Source organism: Athene noctua, chromosome 2, assembly GCF_965140245.1.
Source record: "Athene noctua chromosome 2, bAthNoc1.hap1.1, whole genome shotgun sequence".
Lineage (NCBI taxonomy): Eukaryota > Metazoa > Chordata > Aves > Strigiformes > Strigidae > Athene > Athene noctua.
Genome location: NC_134038.1, coordinates 64,781,127 through 64,799,336, shown reverse-complemented (window position 1 = coordinate 64,799,336; position 18,210 = coordinate 64,781,127). Strand labels below are relative to the sequence as shown.

Here is an 18,210-nt window from a genome sequence, read left to right as displayed (position 1 = left end):
AAAGACACTGGATAAGCTACTTCTCAGGCAAGCCCGCACAGCCTTAAATGTTAGAGAGCAATACAGACATGCAATTTATTGTTGCAGAAGGAAACTCTTGGATATTTATGAGTAAAAAAAATGAAAATGCTTCTTCTACAATTTAGACCTCAAGTACTGGCCATACTTAGAGATTTGATACAAGGGATTGTGTTACTTCAAGATTGGTAGGAGAAGCTGGCATCATCATAACACCACCTCTGGCTTCAGCTCGTTTCACATAAATTTTTACCTCAAGAATCATGGGTGATTACCTGACTTTTGGAGAGTTTCTCAGTGGTGGTTGTCAGCAGCACCCTCAGCAACCCTGCCTATCCCAGATCCGCAAAGTAAAGAAAGTCTCTTTTATTTGGCATTGCCCAGCAGTCAGTTTATCCTGGATTGATCATACTTGTCTGGTGTAAGCAGAATTCCTAGTTTTCTAAAATTCTCAGGAAGTGCAACCAGGAGTTGGATGCCCAATTAAATCATCTCCCCCAAATTTCTGGCCCTCTGCTGGCTGAGACTTTCAGAAAGTGTGCTAAGAACGGATTTGACTTTCAGCAGGCAGTGTTGAGCATCCGCAGCCACCACCGCCTCCCAGGGAGCTCCTGCCTGTTTGACAGTTTTGCAAATCATCAAGTCATTAAGTTACTATTTAAATTAAGAGTAAGGACCTAATTTTAGGTATCTGTATCTGAAACCTGTGTGTACTCATTGCCATAATTTCAAAATTCCTCACACTAGGGACAGAACCGGTCTTCCTCAATCCTAACTTCATACATTAGCTCATATAGTCTTGACCATCCACTTTTGGTTCCTTTTCTTAGCAAAGTTGTCTGTGCCCACGCCTTTCCTGAGTCTTAAAATAAAATAAACATCTTGGTGATTTGCATTTATGTGTAGCTAGTCCATGTGTATGAGCGTACACATATGCTTGCATGTGTGCGTATCTAAATCAAAGTAGTTAAAAAGCTTTGCTTGTCTTTATACATATTGTATATCATCAGTGGAAGTTTTCACTGTGTTCATAGAAAGGTGTGTGTGTGTGTGTGTGTGTGTGTATGAAAGAGAAAGAAAGAGCAAGAGAGACAGACGGAGAGAGGGAGAGAGAGTGCACCAGGAATTATCTATGCATAAAGAAATTAAAAGAGAATATTTTTCCAGAGCAATTGAAGCCCATCTCCTGAACAATGACGACAGCTCCTCATTTTCGACAACAATAGAGGGCACGTAGGAGTCAGCTCATTAGAATATCTGTGGCTCTTTTCTGTTCTCTCTGCATTAAGCCCCCATAATGTCAGTTGTCACTTATTAATGACAATTAACTAGTAATCAGCAGTGAGACTCTTCGAGGTGGTCCTTGCCTGACAGGTGAAGAAAGAGAACATTGCGTAGTGCCATGCAGTGACATGGAACCTTCAAAGGGAGCACAGCATTTCCATAAATTATTTCAGAAAGAAATTTTCTTTTAGACATTCTCTTTAAAGCATTAGGATCTTTAACCCTAGAAGGACTATACAGTTGCAGCTGTCCTCCTCCCCCCCTCCCCTTATCGCTAGTATTGGATAAAATTGGAAGGCAGCCTGATCTGTCATGTAACCCAATTCCCATCTGGGGCTGAAATAGCTATCAACCCACTCTGCTGAAACTATAAATACCTTCCCTTGATACTCAACCTTAAGTGCTCACTTAAAATGATGCCCAGATATCAATAGTGAAGTTGCCAACTGAGAGCAGCTAGGTGGATGGCCAGTAGAGACTGCAATACATCTATTATAATGTCTTTAAAAATTAAATGACTCGCAAGCACTCAATTTATGTACATGCGTAGCCTAAGAAATTATACCACCTTCTCCCCTGTTTCTGAGGGCTTTTACACTCACTTGTTATGTCTTGTCTTAAATGAGATGGCAACTACCATTACTGTGTGTTTTTACAGCAACCAGCATACTCAGGGCCCTGGACCCTGATTGCTATTGCAATACAAAATTGATGTGGTTACTTCTCTTAGAAAGACTGAAGTGGGAGAAAAACCCAACCACCAGCAGCAAAACAACCATTAAGTTTCCCCCATGCAAAACTTTCCTCTTTGCTCCTCTCCCCATCTTATGCAACACCAGGTAAAGAGCACTCACCATGACGTTTCATTCAAACTCTTTGCTCAGGCTTCCCTCCTCATCTCTCCTCCTTCTCCCTGACCCTTCAGCTTTTGAACAGGTAATCCTGTGAAGTCTTTACATTGAATACCTCAGCTGTCCACTACAAAACCTTGTTTCCTTCCTGAGACAATTTCAGCCTCATTCCATGTATTTTGCAAGAAGTCAGAGGTTCCCAAACATCACTCAGGCATGCTCATATCTCCCAGCATAGAGACCCTTTGAGTTTTACCTAGCTAGGTCCCCTTTTGTTTCCTAACAGGCAAATAGGCCTCCCAACCTTTCCCTTTTCACACCTTTCAGTCCTAGTTTTCAAAATTCCTACCATCTGCTCTTGCTAATAGCAATTATTCTCTTATCATTTATTTTTCCCATCTTTTCCTTATTCTCACAGTGGGTCTCCAAGGTCCAATTCTTTTCCATGCTGCTTTTACTCTTCTGATGGCCGCTGATAGTTACTCTGTTCTTAGTTGTTCCTTGGTCCTGTTTCTTCTTCGCACTTTTCCAGATTCCCAGTTGTCAAAGCACACTTATAAAATGTGAAATATGACACACCAACCCCCAAAACTTGAGCAGAGGATCCCCATGCAATGTTAAGTCTAGACCTGCTGCCTTTTTTAGAGCAAAGCTATCTAATTTTTCACATTATCCCACCACAGGAAAGTAGTGATGAGAAATAGAGAGAATTAATGCTAAATGCTACAAACTTTAGCAAGATAGCACTTTAGAGGCATCTAAGAATACAACTCTCCCTTGAACATAAAGACACACATGACTGCAAAAAGAAATGTGCTATACAGTGCATCCTTGAACCACATTTTATCATCATGCTACACACTCGGATACTACTATATATAATTATTAATACAGCATGCCCATTGCAAACATGCTGAGTGTGTTTGACCTTGGACTGCCAAGTAATATACCAATTGTGGGTAGTGTCTGAGGCTGCAGTGTTTTTTAGAGATGGTATTTGCACATTAATAAACTTAAAGCTTGTTTACTGTGAGAATTTTCCAGTTAAACCATTATAGTTACACTGGTAGCATTAGGCAGTTTCCCTGCCACAGCAGCCCTGGGCAGTTTTTCTTATTACAGAATAAAAGTGGCTTTTTCCAGTTTGGCTTAAATTGCTTCCAAAGTACTTTAGTCTAAATTGAAAAAAAGTCCAGAATGAAAATGCCTAGGGAGTGACTTATACCACTGAGAAAAGCCATTAATGAAATCTCACATCCTACCTACAACGGGTCTAGCTTTCCCTTGCAATCTGGGATGAACAGAAGTGATCTACTACACAACTTTTTCACCTTTATAAGTACTAAGCAATGAGATGTCAAAGACCCTGAAGCCAAAGGGTAGTGTTTTCAAGAGCCACTTCTTGTTTTGACAGGCATAGCAGGTTAAGCTGAAGTGAACAGGTCATCTGAAAACATAAAACTTTGCACCCCTTTATCAAGATCAAAATCCCCTGCTATCCCATTCCTCTCCCTCGCTGTTCACCCTCAATCTCCTTGCAGAACGATGGTGACTTGCAGAACTGCTCTGCCAGTTCTCCTTGTTATGCTGGAGACTGGGGGGGAGATCAGGGAGAAGAGGATGTTCTTGACACTGAGCCTGTAGCAGTGCTTCCATGACAACAAATAAGACGTTACACGTTGGAACTCTGCAGCGATAAACTAAGTCTAACCAGGACTTGAAGAGGAAGGTTAGTTTTTACAGAACACTGCTACCCAGAAATGTTCAGGTTAAACCATAGTTTCTTTGCATGTCCCAATACACTGTGCAGTACTGGGGGGAGAGAGACAGGCGAGAGCGGCAGAAATCTTGTTTTTCCCTACCTGGATTTCACTTCCAGAGGCAACCTTCAGGATTTTACATCAGTGGTCTCCACTAGCTGCAGAATGGTGGCAAATGGCGCATGACCCGATCTGTCTGTCTGCATCTGAAAACAGTGACCATTTCCAAGATACAGCAACGTATCCTGACATTCAACAACACAAAACCTTGGGATTTCAAGTAATTCAGCAGAACTGATATTTGACCTCAGCATTATGCAGTCTTGAGTATGCAAATGCCTCTGAAAGGAATGTCAAGAAGCGAAGGGATTCGGAGCATGGTGATACATACTATCATAGAACTAAACTGAAGTGCCAGCTGGCAGGTTAATGAGTTTTGCCAAACTGATTTAGCACCCACCGGTTCACTATTGAACTTACTTGAAAGAAACTGTTTGCTCTTAGCTATTGGATCTTCCATCCCAGATTAGAGCGGACTGAACTCAACTACTTAGTCTGATTATAAACTTTTGGGGGAGTAAGGAACTGTGCCTGAGAGCATGCTCTAGTGACTTAGATCTCTACCTGCTGATCAGGAGCCTCGGGCACTGTTTCTGACTACACAATTTTTAGCATGCTGCTTTCTGGATTCCATCATCATGTGTGTCATCTTTTGAGTAGGAACTACAAATACCACCCCCCTTTTGTGCTTCACAGACAACCTCTAATAAAAACTTCAGTTTGTTACACACTCTAAGGAGAAGGCTTTGGACAAGTTGTTGTGTGTACCAAGAGAGATGACTTCCACCTGCATGACCCTGAAGGCTGGCCTATATTTGTCTAATGTATCCCATCAGCCCTTAAGATTTTGTAATGTATGCTGTTTTGAGCAAATGAATCAGCTCTGGACTCCTACAAGAGCAGATGGGTTGCAGGCAACCAGACTCCAACTTTCCTTCCTCAAGTGGCCACGTGTCACTTAACCGCAGGTGTCCTACATCTGACAAGCCTGGTCAGGAACCTGCCAGGCTTTAACTTTCATCTTCAGACAATGTTGACACAACCACTCTGGACAGAAGTACACTACACTGACACTATATCAAATTTGTTCAGAATTACACTGTACTGATAGTCAACTCGTTGTGCCCTGAACAAGTTAGTCTGAGAAATGCTTCTTTAAAAAGAATGAATAATTTTAACAGCTAATCTTGCCCCACACTTTTTACACTAAAAGACATTTTTTCCAGAAGTAAAAACCACAAAAATCCTGACAACCTGGCTGTAGCTAATCAAATTTAAACTTTGTATTTTTTACAGAGAAGGGAAAAAAACAGAGGTAACAACCACAGTAGTTAGTATAAAAACTTACTAGACACATTTTGACCATGCTGACCCCAATTCAGCAGGTCACTAGACAGGACTGAAGAGAGGAGTGTAAAAAAGTGATCTTCACGACAAACTGGAGCTTCTCATTCTCAGTGGGAAAGTCTACAGCTTTTACAATCATCCCCTATTCTAATACTGGCTGTCTGAGAATAAACAGGTCCACTAGCCATGTTTGCATTTGTGATGTCTTGGTGCTAAACTATTCCAAAATCAATTTTTCTGTATCACTAGTCAAAAAAACCCACTAATGAAGATGCTGGATAAAGAAACACAGTTCACAAAGTATACTGACATCAGGTAATCTTCATCATCTAAATAGACTTGAAAAATGTTCTCCTTTTTTACAACACACAGTTTTGGGTATCAATATTTTCACTTAGCTACAATATTGCTTTTTATTTGGGATACTATCTTTCATCCCAAAATGTGATGACTCCATCTGCCTGTAGGATGAAGGTGGCTATACACAGAGATGAAGAGAAACTATCTGAAGCCATATGAACCATTATGAGAAGAAACTCAATCAGGACAGCAGGGAAAACAAAAATTTGGAAGAACTGTATTATCTAGATTAGTATCTGGCCCGTAAATTGGGGTTAGCATTCTATTCTCATACATGGACAAAAAAGGACCCTGCTTTTAAATTTCAGTGAACAGATGGTGAAATCGCACTTCCTGTTACTTTCATGCTGGTAGCGTAACTCAATACTGCATCAGCCAGGAGACTGACACCTACAGAGCTGCGAGAACACTCCACATGGAAATTGGCCTCTCCTTGGAAGTCTCCTAACCAGGACCCCTGCCATATTATTTAAAGAATATCACACACTCAAGTTTGCAATGGCTTTGGAAACTGCAGGCAGAAGTTGATGCAGTGTGCCTCGGTTAGTCTAATGCAAGATAATGTGTATATTTTTATGCCTTTATTCTTAACTGCAATTGCATTTTAGTGGCCTCTGTGGTAAGGAAAGATTATGTCTGGTGTCATTATTACCAGCCTAACTACCCAGAGAAAGCTGTAACAAAGTTATGTTGCAGAAGACATTAGTGAATATCCCACCAAATGCTATTAAATAAGAAAAAAAACCATCATTTTATTCAGGACTAATGTTGTCAGTACGCAGATCTCTCAAATTTGCAGTGGTTTGCATCAGCTTCAAAACAGCAATACAGAAAAGTGCACAGAAGCAGAAATTAAACCTGTGAAACAGACAAACCAAGGTCTTCCCCTCTGAGAACAGACAGAAGCAAACATGTAAACACCAGCAGCATAATGCTGAAAAAATGCAGCTTTATACATCTCTGAAAAGAAGCAGATACAGTGGATTTTGAATACATTACAAAATAGGTACACAGGCTTACAGAGACTACTACAGGTTTTAAGGCTCTTACATCTCTTTTCTTCAAGACCAGTCCTGAAAGGCTACGTAGCCTCTTCCATGTAGTAGCTTTAGTAGCTACTAGTAGAATAGCACAAACTTACCTTTGTGGAATTTTATTGAAATAAAGAAAAAATAAACTTGCAAGCCAATTCTGAGGAAAAGAATAACTCAGTTTTAAACTGTGCAATTTCTTTTTTAAAAGATTTTTCGGAAATATGATATTCAAACAAAAGTGGCAAAAAATCCAAAGAATGAAGATCATACTGTCACTGTGCTTCATTTTGTTAAGCGAGTGAAACCTTAGAGCCCTCAAATTTTCATCTACTTCATATTTCAGTCTTAGAAAGTGTTACATCAGCATAGTCACCAGGTGAAGCTGCTAGTTTATTCTAAATGGACTTCCTTCAGACACTGGCACAGATGATGAGTGATTGTCCAATTCTGAAGCTATCAGAACTGAACGGATTTAGCAATGTCATAAACACCTCTCGAGGGAGTCACCTGGTGTTGAGAACTCACTTTACATGCCGTGTTTCAAAATGAGTTTTAATGGATTTACATTAGATTCAAACCCACTTTAGAGCTATTATTTCTCCCTTTCAACCTTTTCACCCACTACTGCAATGTAATACAGCATATTCAATAATCACATGTTTGCAGGCCCGTGGTAAAGTAAACAAAACTTCAAAGGGTTATTATTTAAAGGCTCTGTATTACAGCCATAGGCCTGACTGTTATTCTTCCTCATCACCCCCTGGGCCCAAAGTACATAATCGTCCAGTAATTGAACTGAAATGTCTAAATGACTAGATCCCCTGAAGGACATAGGTAGTTAGTAGCAAAGAAAGTAAGGGACATTTAAAAAAAAACTCATGGCACTTTCCTGCACTACTTAGAAACACTATGTAAATGTAACTGACCTGGACATGCTGGGCTCCTGCAGAAAACAGAACAATACATGGGTATTTCTGGAGTTGTAACTGAAGTAAAGATTAAACGTAGAACTGCGCTGTATTTGGAAGCAAAGGTCTTACATTCAAATTATTTTCTGAAGAATTAAGAATGATCAGAAATATACATACATACACAGAAGTATATATAACACAATAGTATCACTAACACCATGTGAAAGCAAACCCCTCTAGGTCCTCATATTTAATAGCCCCTCCAAAAAGTGTAATGGATAGGAGATCCCAGGCTTTCATACACTGTAACTGTCAAAGCACACAGGAGATAGAGTAGTGAAGGCTCTGACAGCTCTCTTTTACATTCTAAATGACATCTGCATTCAACAGAACAGAAATAAAGATTAAGGGAAACACCTGATATGATAGCACTCAGCTTACCTCAAAATGCAATATTTAAAAAGTACAGAGGAACACAGGTCTGCCTTCTTTTACTGTAAGTAAAAACTGGTGTCAAAGCCTCAGAGGTCTTCACCGCTGCCAGAAAGGCAAGTGCCACAGCATTCAACAGACTACAGGGGCAGAAGCCACAACCTCTGACTATGCAACTGTTAAAATCAAAAGATGTTTTGCCTGAGAAGGAAGGGAGGAGACGGTCTTTGAATGCACACAGAAAAAAAGAGTATGGGCACAGCCACACAGCACAGGAAAATTAACTTGGCCAAAACCTTTGCAGCCCTTCTTGTACTTCAGTGATGAGCAGAATGCCTGTTGCTAATTGATGGCGCCCCACTGATTCTGTACCTGACGCAGTACGTACCTACTGCAAATCTGTTTTAAGAGGTTATTAGTATTACGGCTTCGAATGAAACACGTCAGCATACAGATCAGAAGAGATGATTTCAAATAGATTTTTGCTGGTTGATTATATAAACGATGCTTCTTATTGCTGGAATAACATCTCAAAAGCAATATAATGACGACATGACAATGTATGTAAATCAAGAACTGCATGTGGGTTTATTTTACACTTGAGAAAACAGTGGATTTAATTGTGTGAACCAAAATGTACTGTACAATATTAATGATAAAACATCAAAATGTATAATTCATAGTGCATTGCTTGCTTTATTTTTATTTATTTATTTTTTTGTCAGATAGTTCCTTTAAGTACATGCATCTGGAAAGATGCAGGTGCCAGTAAAATTCCTCTATTTATATCAAGCTGCAGGAACTAAATTTTATTCAAAAAGTGTGGTTTTACATTATATACACAGAAATCGAATATAAAATGACAATATAAAAAGTTAAAAGAGAAAGCATACAGCCAGAAGGTACAAAGAAAGTTGAACAGTTTAAAATGGTACGATATGTAACATGTATTTTTTTTAAGCTGATGCTGGCAATTTACAAGGAACAGAATCCAACATTTGCCCCATTTTTTTTGTTTTCATTTACCAATGCAGCACACTATAGAAAGGTCAGCTTGTACCAAAGCTTAACATTTGTAAATAACTATAAACTGCAGTATTTTACAGGAAAAAAAAAAAAAAAAAGGAAAAAAAAAAAAAAGAAGGAAAGAGCATTTTTACACTTGTTTTAAATAACAGCTTGCATACTTTTTTTTTTTTTTTTTTTTTTTTTATGCCAAAAAGTGGCAATCCTCAGCATCCAGAGGGTTTGGGCATAGTGGCAACTTGTTTTGCTTTTTATTTTAATTATTATTTAACTTATACAGTTGTGGCTTCCTAACCCCTTGAGTACTACACAGCTCTCCTTCTTCCAAGGACTGCATGCACAATTTCTTCACAAACCAGTTCTGCATTAAAAAAAAAAAAAAAAAAAAAAAAAAAAGAAGCTCATTCATTAAAAAAAAATAAGTTCTGCTTCCGACACAGCTTTTATTTGAATTAAATGCCTTTTGTTTTGTTTTGTTTTTCTTTATTTACTTATTTAGTCACTGGGAAAGGCACAGAAATGCTATTACAGTTCTCAGAGGGTTAAAACTTGACACTACCAGGTTCTGTGACCTTTATTGTCATGGCAACTTTGTAATTTTAGGATGTCTTTTTATCATTGTTCTTTGTGTCTTTCTTTACGGCTAAATTAATGTCTCTCAATGGTGTCTCCCACTATATTCTACAAAAGATAGCTTAACATCAAGGACAGATGTTGAAAATAAAGGTCAGACTTTGACTCACAAAAAATAAAAACAGAAACAAAAAATAACCATGCACAGATCAGACAAAGAGCATATAAATATAACTACAAAATAAGTGTAAGAAAAACCAAGGTCCAGATAGGCAGTTCAGCAACAAAAGTAAGACTGATTTCAGAGGCTCAGGTCAGGCCTAGTGCAGTACTATGAAGAAGTTTAGTGCAATGTTCCTGTGGTCACTTGCATACCTGGCTGCTTACCTGGACACTATTGTTTTTCTAACTCAGTTACATAGATCAGATGGTCCTCTGGGGACTTGCCATGTGTTTTACTAAGGTGCAGTTTGACTGCATGCTTGCTTGCAAAAGTTCGGTTACAGAGCTTACACTGGAATGTGGAGCCCAAGTCCTCCTCAGCAATTCCAAGTGAGCCCAAAGTCTTGTTTGCGAGGACTTTTGAAACATTCTGCTGTTCCTGAATCTGATTAAGTGGCAACTTTGACAGATCCTTCAAACTAAACCCTAGGTGTGTCTCTAAGTGACTTATGTATGTAGAAGCAGTCCTGAACTGAGAGGCACAATCATTGCAAAAGAAAACAGGATGTCCTGTGTCCAAGTTCTTTAAAAATTTAGTTCCACCTGTCCTCCTTAACTGATACTTCACATTGGCCAGCCAGTGGCTAATTGTGGTCATGGAAAGACCAGTAAACTTAGAGATGTGTACCCGCTCTTGTGGACCTAGGTCCGACATAATATATTTGCCTTCTGGGGTCTCCCTCAAGCTGGAAGCAAACTGGGCTTGAAGGATCAGAAGATGCTGAGGGTTCCAGTTGGACTGTCTGCCCTTCCTCTTGTGTACTGGCGACAGTTCATCCAGAGCTTCCTCAAAACTGCTCCCGTCAGCATCAGACTTCTCTGACACGGTTGATGGAGTAGAAGACTTGGGCGTCAAACGCCCTGTGAGGTTCTTCACCATATCGGAAATATCCAACAGGGCACTCTCCCTTAGCGGGGACGAGGCAGAGTCAGCCACACTGGAAACAAGAGGTTTGTTTTTGGACTTGGTTAAATCAATAGGTTGATCACTGTTCTCATAGTAATATCGGTCAATAGCATCAGCCTGCTTGACCGGAGTGGTTGGGTAAATGGGTTTGTCCAACATGCTGTTGCTAATTTTGTACAGCATGGCCAAAGGGTCCAGAGAGGGGCTTACTGGCTTAGAAATTTTGCCTAAGTGGGTATTCATAATGGACTGTAAAGCGCTCAGTGGATTAATGAAGGATGGCTCAGGTGAATGATCTGTGATGATTCCTAAATTGTTACAGCCATTTGCAACCTTTGCTTTAAGTGGCTCTGTACCATTTGGCGTATGTGCTTCTGCTGGACTATCCTTTTTGACTTTCTGAACTTCTGTCTCAGAGCTCTTCTTCTGCTGTTGTTTGTTATTTATTTCTTCTGCTTTTGGGAAGTCCTTGTTTTCTTTAGCAGCAGGTGACATGGGTTTGACTGGAGAACTCTTCTCTTTCTCCAAAGGTTTTTCTTCCTTCTTCACATTGATTTTACCTGTAACCTTCTCCACTAGTTCTTCCATAGCAGATACATTGCTCTTGTGAGGTGGGGGTGTGAGGTTGCCTGGGGAATGGATGAGCGCGTTGTGTTCCGACGACAGTGATTTTACACTGCTAGCATATGATGGCTGCATCTGAACACTCTGCACCGCAGGCTGAAGGGGTTTGACTGTTCCCGGGAGCTGGTAAGCCGCATGAATACTGGGATATCCTCCCCAGGAAGGGGCTCCATTCTGAGCTTTGCTGATAGCTGTTGTCACCGTGTTCTCCAGGGATTTCAATATGTCTATTCCGCCTTTAGGACTATCATCTAGGTCCTCTTCTCTGAGGTACTGATACAAAGTTGTTGGCTCAAATTTCTCCGTAGAGTCCTCATTCTCTTCTTTAATCTTTTTCTCTGTTTCACTGACCACCACCTTTTCCTTCTCTAGGTCTTTCTTTTCCTCCGAGTTTGTGGAGCCTGCTGGGGAATCGGGCTGCTTTTTAATGTTGGAGGCTGGTAGCCTTGTGTGGGTGGTGGGTGGAAGAGGTATAGACTGTATCTTCTCCTCCACCACAGGGTCCAATACTAGCTGTTTGCCTTTTTTGGAAGCAGAATTGGTCACCTTCAAGAAATGACCAGTGACCATCATGTGAGCAGTGAGCTGCTGCAAAGTGTCATGGGAACTGCCACATTCCATGCATTTCAGTATTTGGGCTTTGCGTGCCTCAAACTGCCAAGTGTAGCTAGCACCATTTTGATAGCCATAGCGGTTGTTTGGAGTCACATAGGGGTTGGCAGTTTTCTGATCCTTTGCAGACTCACCCAGTGAAGCTTCTGCAGTGATCCCCGTTGGCTCAGGTGAACAAGGGGAAGCTAAGTCCTGAAGTGCTCGCTTTTTGGTAGAAGGGACTAATTTAGTGATGGCTGGTACTGGCTCCTTCAGAGGCACTTTCTGGTAATGCTTTGTTTTTATCATATGGACGCTGAGGTCTTGCAAAGATTCAAACGAATGCCCACAGTACATGCACTTCAGCACTTTTTGGGCATCCTCTTTGCCTTCCATTTCCATAAGTGATCGTTTTCTAGGCTTTGACCACCGTTTGGTCTTATCAGCTTCTTTATCTCTGTTGTCATCACGGTAATGTCCAGTTTCATTCATGTGCACTGTTAGCTCCACCAGTGTGTCATAGGCTGCACTGCAGTCTTTGCATCGGAACTTGCTAGCACCGGTGAACACAGACCCATAAAGTTTATTATTTTGCCGGTAAAGCTGTACTGTGCTGAAAAGACTAGGCTCTGGGAGAAGTCCATATGATGAGGTCTGCTGCAAAGTTTTAGCTAATGCAGCTTGGTGCCAGTCATAACCTGAGCCACCACTGTTACTATTACTGTTACTAGTACTACTGGTAGTTGTACTGGTATTAGTGTTGGTACTGGTAGTGCCAGTACTCTGGGAATTGGCATTGGCGTCAGTACTGGTGGTGTTTTCATTCTGGCTGATTCCGTTGTTGCTGGTGGTTGGGTTGGATTTCTTTAAGTCCAAAGCTAAACTGGACCAGCAAGTCTCTGAAAGCAAATTTGCATACACAGCTTTTATTTGTGCCAAGCTGTCCTGTGGATAGGAAACATTGTCTGTGCACTGAGGATCCTCTTTCTCTTCTTTAGAGGAAGTGCTTTTGAAATGGGCCAGCTGATCGCTGTTTTCACTAAACGGCGAACCATAGCCTGCATCCTGATTAGTTGCAGTGCTGACTGGGGAGTTCTGGTAGCTTTGAGCCTCTTTGATCTCCGCTTCTTCATTGCACAAATACTCATTCTCCTGGATGTCCAGAGACAGCCCATCATCTTCCACGCTGTCTTCATCTATTTCTGCTGCTTTCAGTTCCTCCTCAGGAACATATGCTAAAATACAGGAGGGGAGACAGGGGGGAAAACCAAGACAAAGTTATCGAACACACACATTTTACATCATTGCTGTACTAAAAGCAGTAACCATAAAGACAAATTTTGAAGATACATCCAGAAACCAAACTCACCATCACTCACACACTCCACCTATAAATCCACATACACTGTCCTGGTTACAGTTTGATATCACTGCTACCTAAGAATAAACTTTAACTTCAGCAGTAAAATATATGCCAGGACCACAGTAGATACCACAATATCAAAACCGTAATCAAACAAAGAGCCTAGTAAACCAGTTTTTGTCAACTCAAAGAACAGCCTGGCACTGACCTATATTTACTGCACTAGATACGTGCAACACATTGCAGCTGACCTGCACCCCTCAGACCTACTGGCTTGACCAACTCCATCTTGTCAGTGCTGCCTTTTCTGGCAAACTGGCTTTGCAGCTTCAAGAGACATTTCTGTGCCACTAACACCTGACTCTAATGGAGCTATACGGGGCAAGAGTATCAGGCCAACTGTTCCAGAGTGTCCTGGAGGCTGGCTGTACTGGGTCCATGTGAGAGCAGAACAGATTTCATTTTTACAAGGTAAAAGAAAAGCAAGACTATGATTGCTTTCTGAAATGGCTAGGATATACTTTGCCTCCTGTTATGACCTGATGTGGGTCCCGCATTTACCATTTTGAAAACAGCAGTCAGAAACTAAAAGTAAATGTTACAGATTAATTTTTTTAAAAGCAACAAACAAAAAGTTTGAGACCTCCATCCTACCTTGATTATTGGCTTATGGTAAATACAAAACTTTGCTATTGTATTGGTGCCTGGTGAAACTATATATTCTCACCAAACTATGTGTTTATCTATATCAAACTATTTTTTAAACTAGCAAATGTGATATTCATGAGCAGATGGCCATTACATCAAAACACATTTACTCCAAGGGCCCAATTCACAGAAGTGGCTTACATGTACCTAAGTGATAAATGTACACTTTCACTGCAAAGCAGAAAACATACTTGTACACATTTCCCTCCAGTTTTGTAAAAGAAGCTTAAAAAAAAAATCACAATGATAATGGAATGTAGATCATTTATAAGCATGTCAAGGTAGAAAACATGGCTTGTGAACAATTTTCAGTAACTGAATAAAAAAATGCCTCCTTGTCAGGTAAACTGTGCAGCAAGTGATGCTGAAATGCAGCCTATGGCCTTCCACGGTACAATACTGAAAGGAAGACAGAAAAAGAGGCTCTTCTGCTCCTATGTGATATGAAGAAAATACATATTATCATGTTAACAAAGCTGAGGTCTTCTTCAGTTGGGGGAATCATAAGTACAAATTGAGCTTCTTTTTGTACACAGTTGCTAATATATTCTGAAACTTCTTTTCTGAAAAAGAATCTTCTCTCATTTTAATATGAACACTCTTGAAACATCCTTTTTTTTAAAAAAAAAAAAAAAAAAAGGTAACAGTATTATGGCCAGTACCACATTCTCTATTCACTTTTGCAATTCAGTCTTAATGCAGCCCCTAACTACTTCAGTCTGATCTTTTAAGATAAAGACCATCTAGTACTGGGGTAATGCTGAGCCTTAAGATGCCCACTGCATCTTTCATCTGTCTTCTAAGTATCAAAATTTTTCAGAAGACAATTTGATCTTCTGTTTTTTAAAAAAGTGTTAAGCAGGACCCAATTCCTTACAGATGGGTCAGCCTCAGATGTTTTCTAATATGTTTAAAAGGACTGGTGATTACCAAGCACAATAGCAGTCACTACAGAAATCATCCCTGGAGTCAAAGGCCAGGAAGATGCCAGAAAAGTATTATAAAACCAGACCAAAAAAATGTTCTTAAAAATGCATTTAATCCATAAAATGAAGAATAAAATGCAGAAATAGTAAAAGAATAGTAAAAGCCAGTCAGCTTCCAAGTCTTACAGTAATGCGCTTTTGAAACACTGCAGGTATTTAGGCACTGTAGTACCACCGCTGTTCCGAACTCTAGGTATGTAAGTAGAATTCATTCTCACAGCTACTGTCTAAGATCCCTTAGTTGTCTCATTAAACACACCTGCTTCCAGTCACTTCTAACAACAAAAGACAATACATTTTTAAATTTCAGAAAAGTAAAGAACAGTTACAGAATAATATGGTTTCCAATTCTCAAATTACTTTTAAATAAAAAATAAAAAAAGAGGCCTAAAATGCATAAAAATGGACAGTTACCATCTGGCATTTTTATTTAAAAAAACACACCAAAACTTAGTAATGATCAGCAGACAGTCACCAAGTAAAAGCTGAAACTGAAGGGGCCCACATTCTGAGCTTTAATGAACAGCTATCTTCTTACTCAGTGGAACTATGCCAATTTTCTCTAATTTTCACGTCTCAATATTTTTAACAAATAGATGTAAGAAACTGTTGTAAGATGCTGAATGTTGCTATAGTTGATACAGCATTTTGTAAGAATCCATGTGAATTATCTGCTTACATCTCTTTACTTAATTCTAAATTGCATAGACATATATTTTTATAATTACTATATATAACCATCTATATACCTGCTTAGGTAGAAAATCTAGTTGAGCCACTGCCCTTTTATTTTTATTTATTTATTTATGACTGTGTCTTTTCTCTATTCTCACACTTTTGCACTTTACCATAAAAGTAAAAGGAGCTAAACCACACAAGAAATGTTAAAACTACATGAAAGGTCGGTGTTAAACTGTCAAAGCAAGGAAACTGAGTGTTAGGGTGAAATATCCATCTTTCACTTACTTTCCTAGTCTTAAGTTCTGCTGAGACTACTGCATGATTGAGTTCACCCCCTTAGCAATATATACTGCAATGTAAGAGTGTACAATTGGCCAGGACTCTGATTTTCTATGATTTCAGAACTTAAGCCAGATTCTAAAAAACCCTGAATTTACATGATGTGCACACCCACGTCTGTACAGTTATCTGAAATAACACAAAGAAATGATGCTTCTTAACCAAAAAGAGTGTAATTTATCCAAAATGTTTAATTTCTATCACTGCAATCAAAAAGATTTTATTTAACTCCTTTAGTTACCATAGGATACACACAATACCTTTTCACTCAAGACTACTAATGTTTGTAAGATAAATAGCAGCTCACTCAACATATGGTATTTTGCAAGGTCAGTGCAATCCTTTAACTGAAAAGGTTTCTGTTAGAGCTAATTCAGAAGCATACAAAACGAAGAACATTGATTTCTAAAAACATATATGTTTTACTGAAATTCTCACAGAAATCTGACAAATAAGTAAGCTTCAGAATTTTAAACATAGCAAAAATATTCCTGTTATAATTACTTGCAGAGACAAGTAATATTATTCTACGTCAAATAAAAGCGTGAAATGTTCATATTCTCCCCCTAAACTATAGCAGGTAAATCAACAGACAGACAGATTTCAGACAGCATATCTTTCTGTGACTGAGAAACTCTCAGAAATCTTCTTCAGCTACTCCTGCATCTGCAAAGACACTGCTGGTCCTGAAACCATGCAAAAATACCACGAGCAGATATAAGCAGCGATCTTCCCCAGCAAGAACTATCCAAAGCAGAAGAAATTACAGAATATAAAGCCAGCTCTTCTTTTCCTTCTCATTTGGGCATGAACAGACTCAGGCAAATGCATGGTGGAAAAAGGGGGAAAAGCTTCAAATTCTTGACAACTAAAAATTAGTGGGAGCAGTTTGTATCTATTTTCTTCTTCTTAAGCCTTGCTAATATTTTCTGCTTATAAAATGTGCCTTCTGGATGCCAATGCTTCCCCATAGATATACTGTCATCTTTGAGCAGTGTTAAAAGCTGTGCATTCTAATCTAAGTGGACATGAGACGCTATATATTGTACATGTGAGTAGCACAGCACATTGTGTTTGCTTCAGTGAGAATATTTACACTATAAATACACATCCATTGTTTGAAAAAGGAGATAGAGATCCAAAATGTAAGGATGTGGTTACAAATGTAAATATTCTCCTATGAAATCTTACCGTAACCTCGGACCGGTGCTTTTGAAGGAATCTGTCTCTACGGAGGTATTCTTTTCCATTCAAAAAGGGATTCAGAATTGAATACATTATTTTGAAAAGGACAAAAAGTAATGATTGTATTTGTTTTTAACAGTCTACAAAATTAAACGTAGTAAACTCTTCAAGACCCAATTTTAAATCCTCCAAATAAATAAATTTATTCAGAAGAAACTAAGTATTGAAGGCCACAGTTCAGTAAAACAATTGAATACTGAAATAATTTTCACTGAAATACTTATTTAATAGTTTCAAGAAATAGGGATGGGTTTAAGTCTAAAATTCTTCATTAAATCAGGGCCCATTCTAGGACTAAACAATAGTGACATGATGTGAATGTTCACCATTCTTCAACAGATATATTTCCACAGCTTCTAATATTTACCCAGCCAACAGGAGACAGCAGCTGCAGAAGTTTTCACAGTCCACACTGTCACCTTGCACAAACTGCACTCTAGGCTGGGGCTGACTTCCACTGCACACAAGAACATATTTCACATCTTGGCCAAAAAAGTACAGATACAAAAGACAATCTGTAGCCACTCATCTCCCTCATTACAGAAAAACAAGAGGGAGAGGGGAAAAAAAAAACAAAACACATTTACAGATACGTTTCCAGAATACAGGGTCAGGAGAGTTTTACAAAAGAATCCAAAATCTCACATTGTGAGAGGTTAACATGCCTGCTGGAAGATTTGAGAATTTTCTACATTAGTATATACAAATGTTCATACAAAATTCTGGCACAGATACTACAAATCTGTGTGTGTGTCTGTATTACAATGTCACTACAGTGGAAAAATATGGCTTAGTTATGACAATGGCTGAGGAGCTGCACAGACTATCAGACAACCAAATAACCTTACTACAGTGGTTTGTGTCTTTCATTTTTAATTGCAGCAAAAT

General features: G+C 39.3%; 1 protein-coding gene across 1 annotated transcript in view; it reads right to left on the bottom strand.

Moving 5' to 3' along the window:
* Positions 1 to 9,502: 9,502 nt before the first annotated feature.
* The window catches only part of TSHZ1 (teashirt zinc finger homeobox 1), a 53,108-nt gene continuing 44,400 nt past the window's right edge, over positions 9,503 to 18,210 (bottom strand). Inside the window, exon 2 of the mRNA XM_074897781.1 lies at positions 9,503 to 13,235. Within this exon, the coding sequence (XP_074753882.1) occupies positions 10,051 to 13,235 (3,185 nt within the window). The 3' untranslated portion in view covers positions 9,503 to 10,050. The remainder of the gene's footprint in view (positions 13,236 to 18,210) is intronic.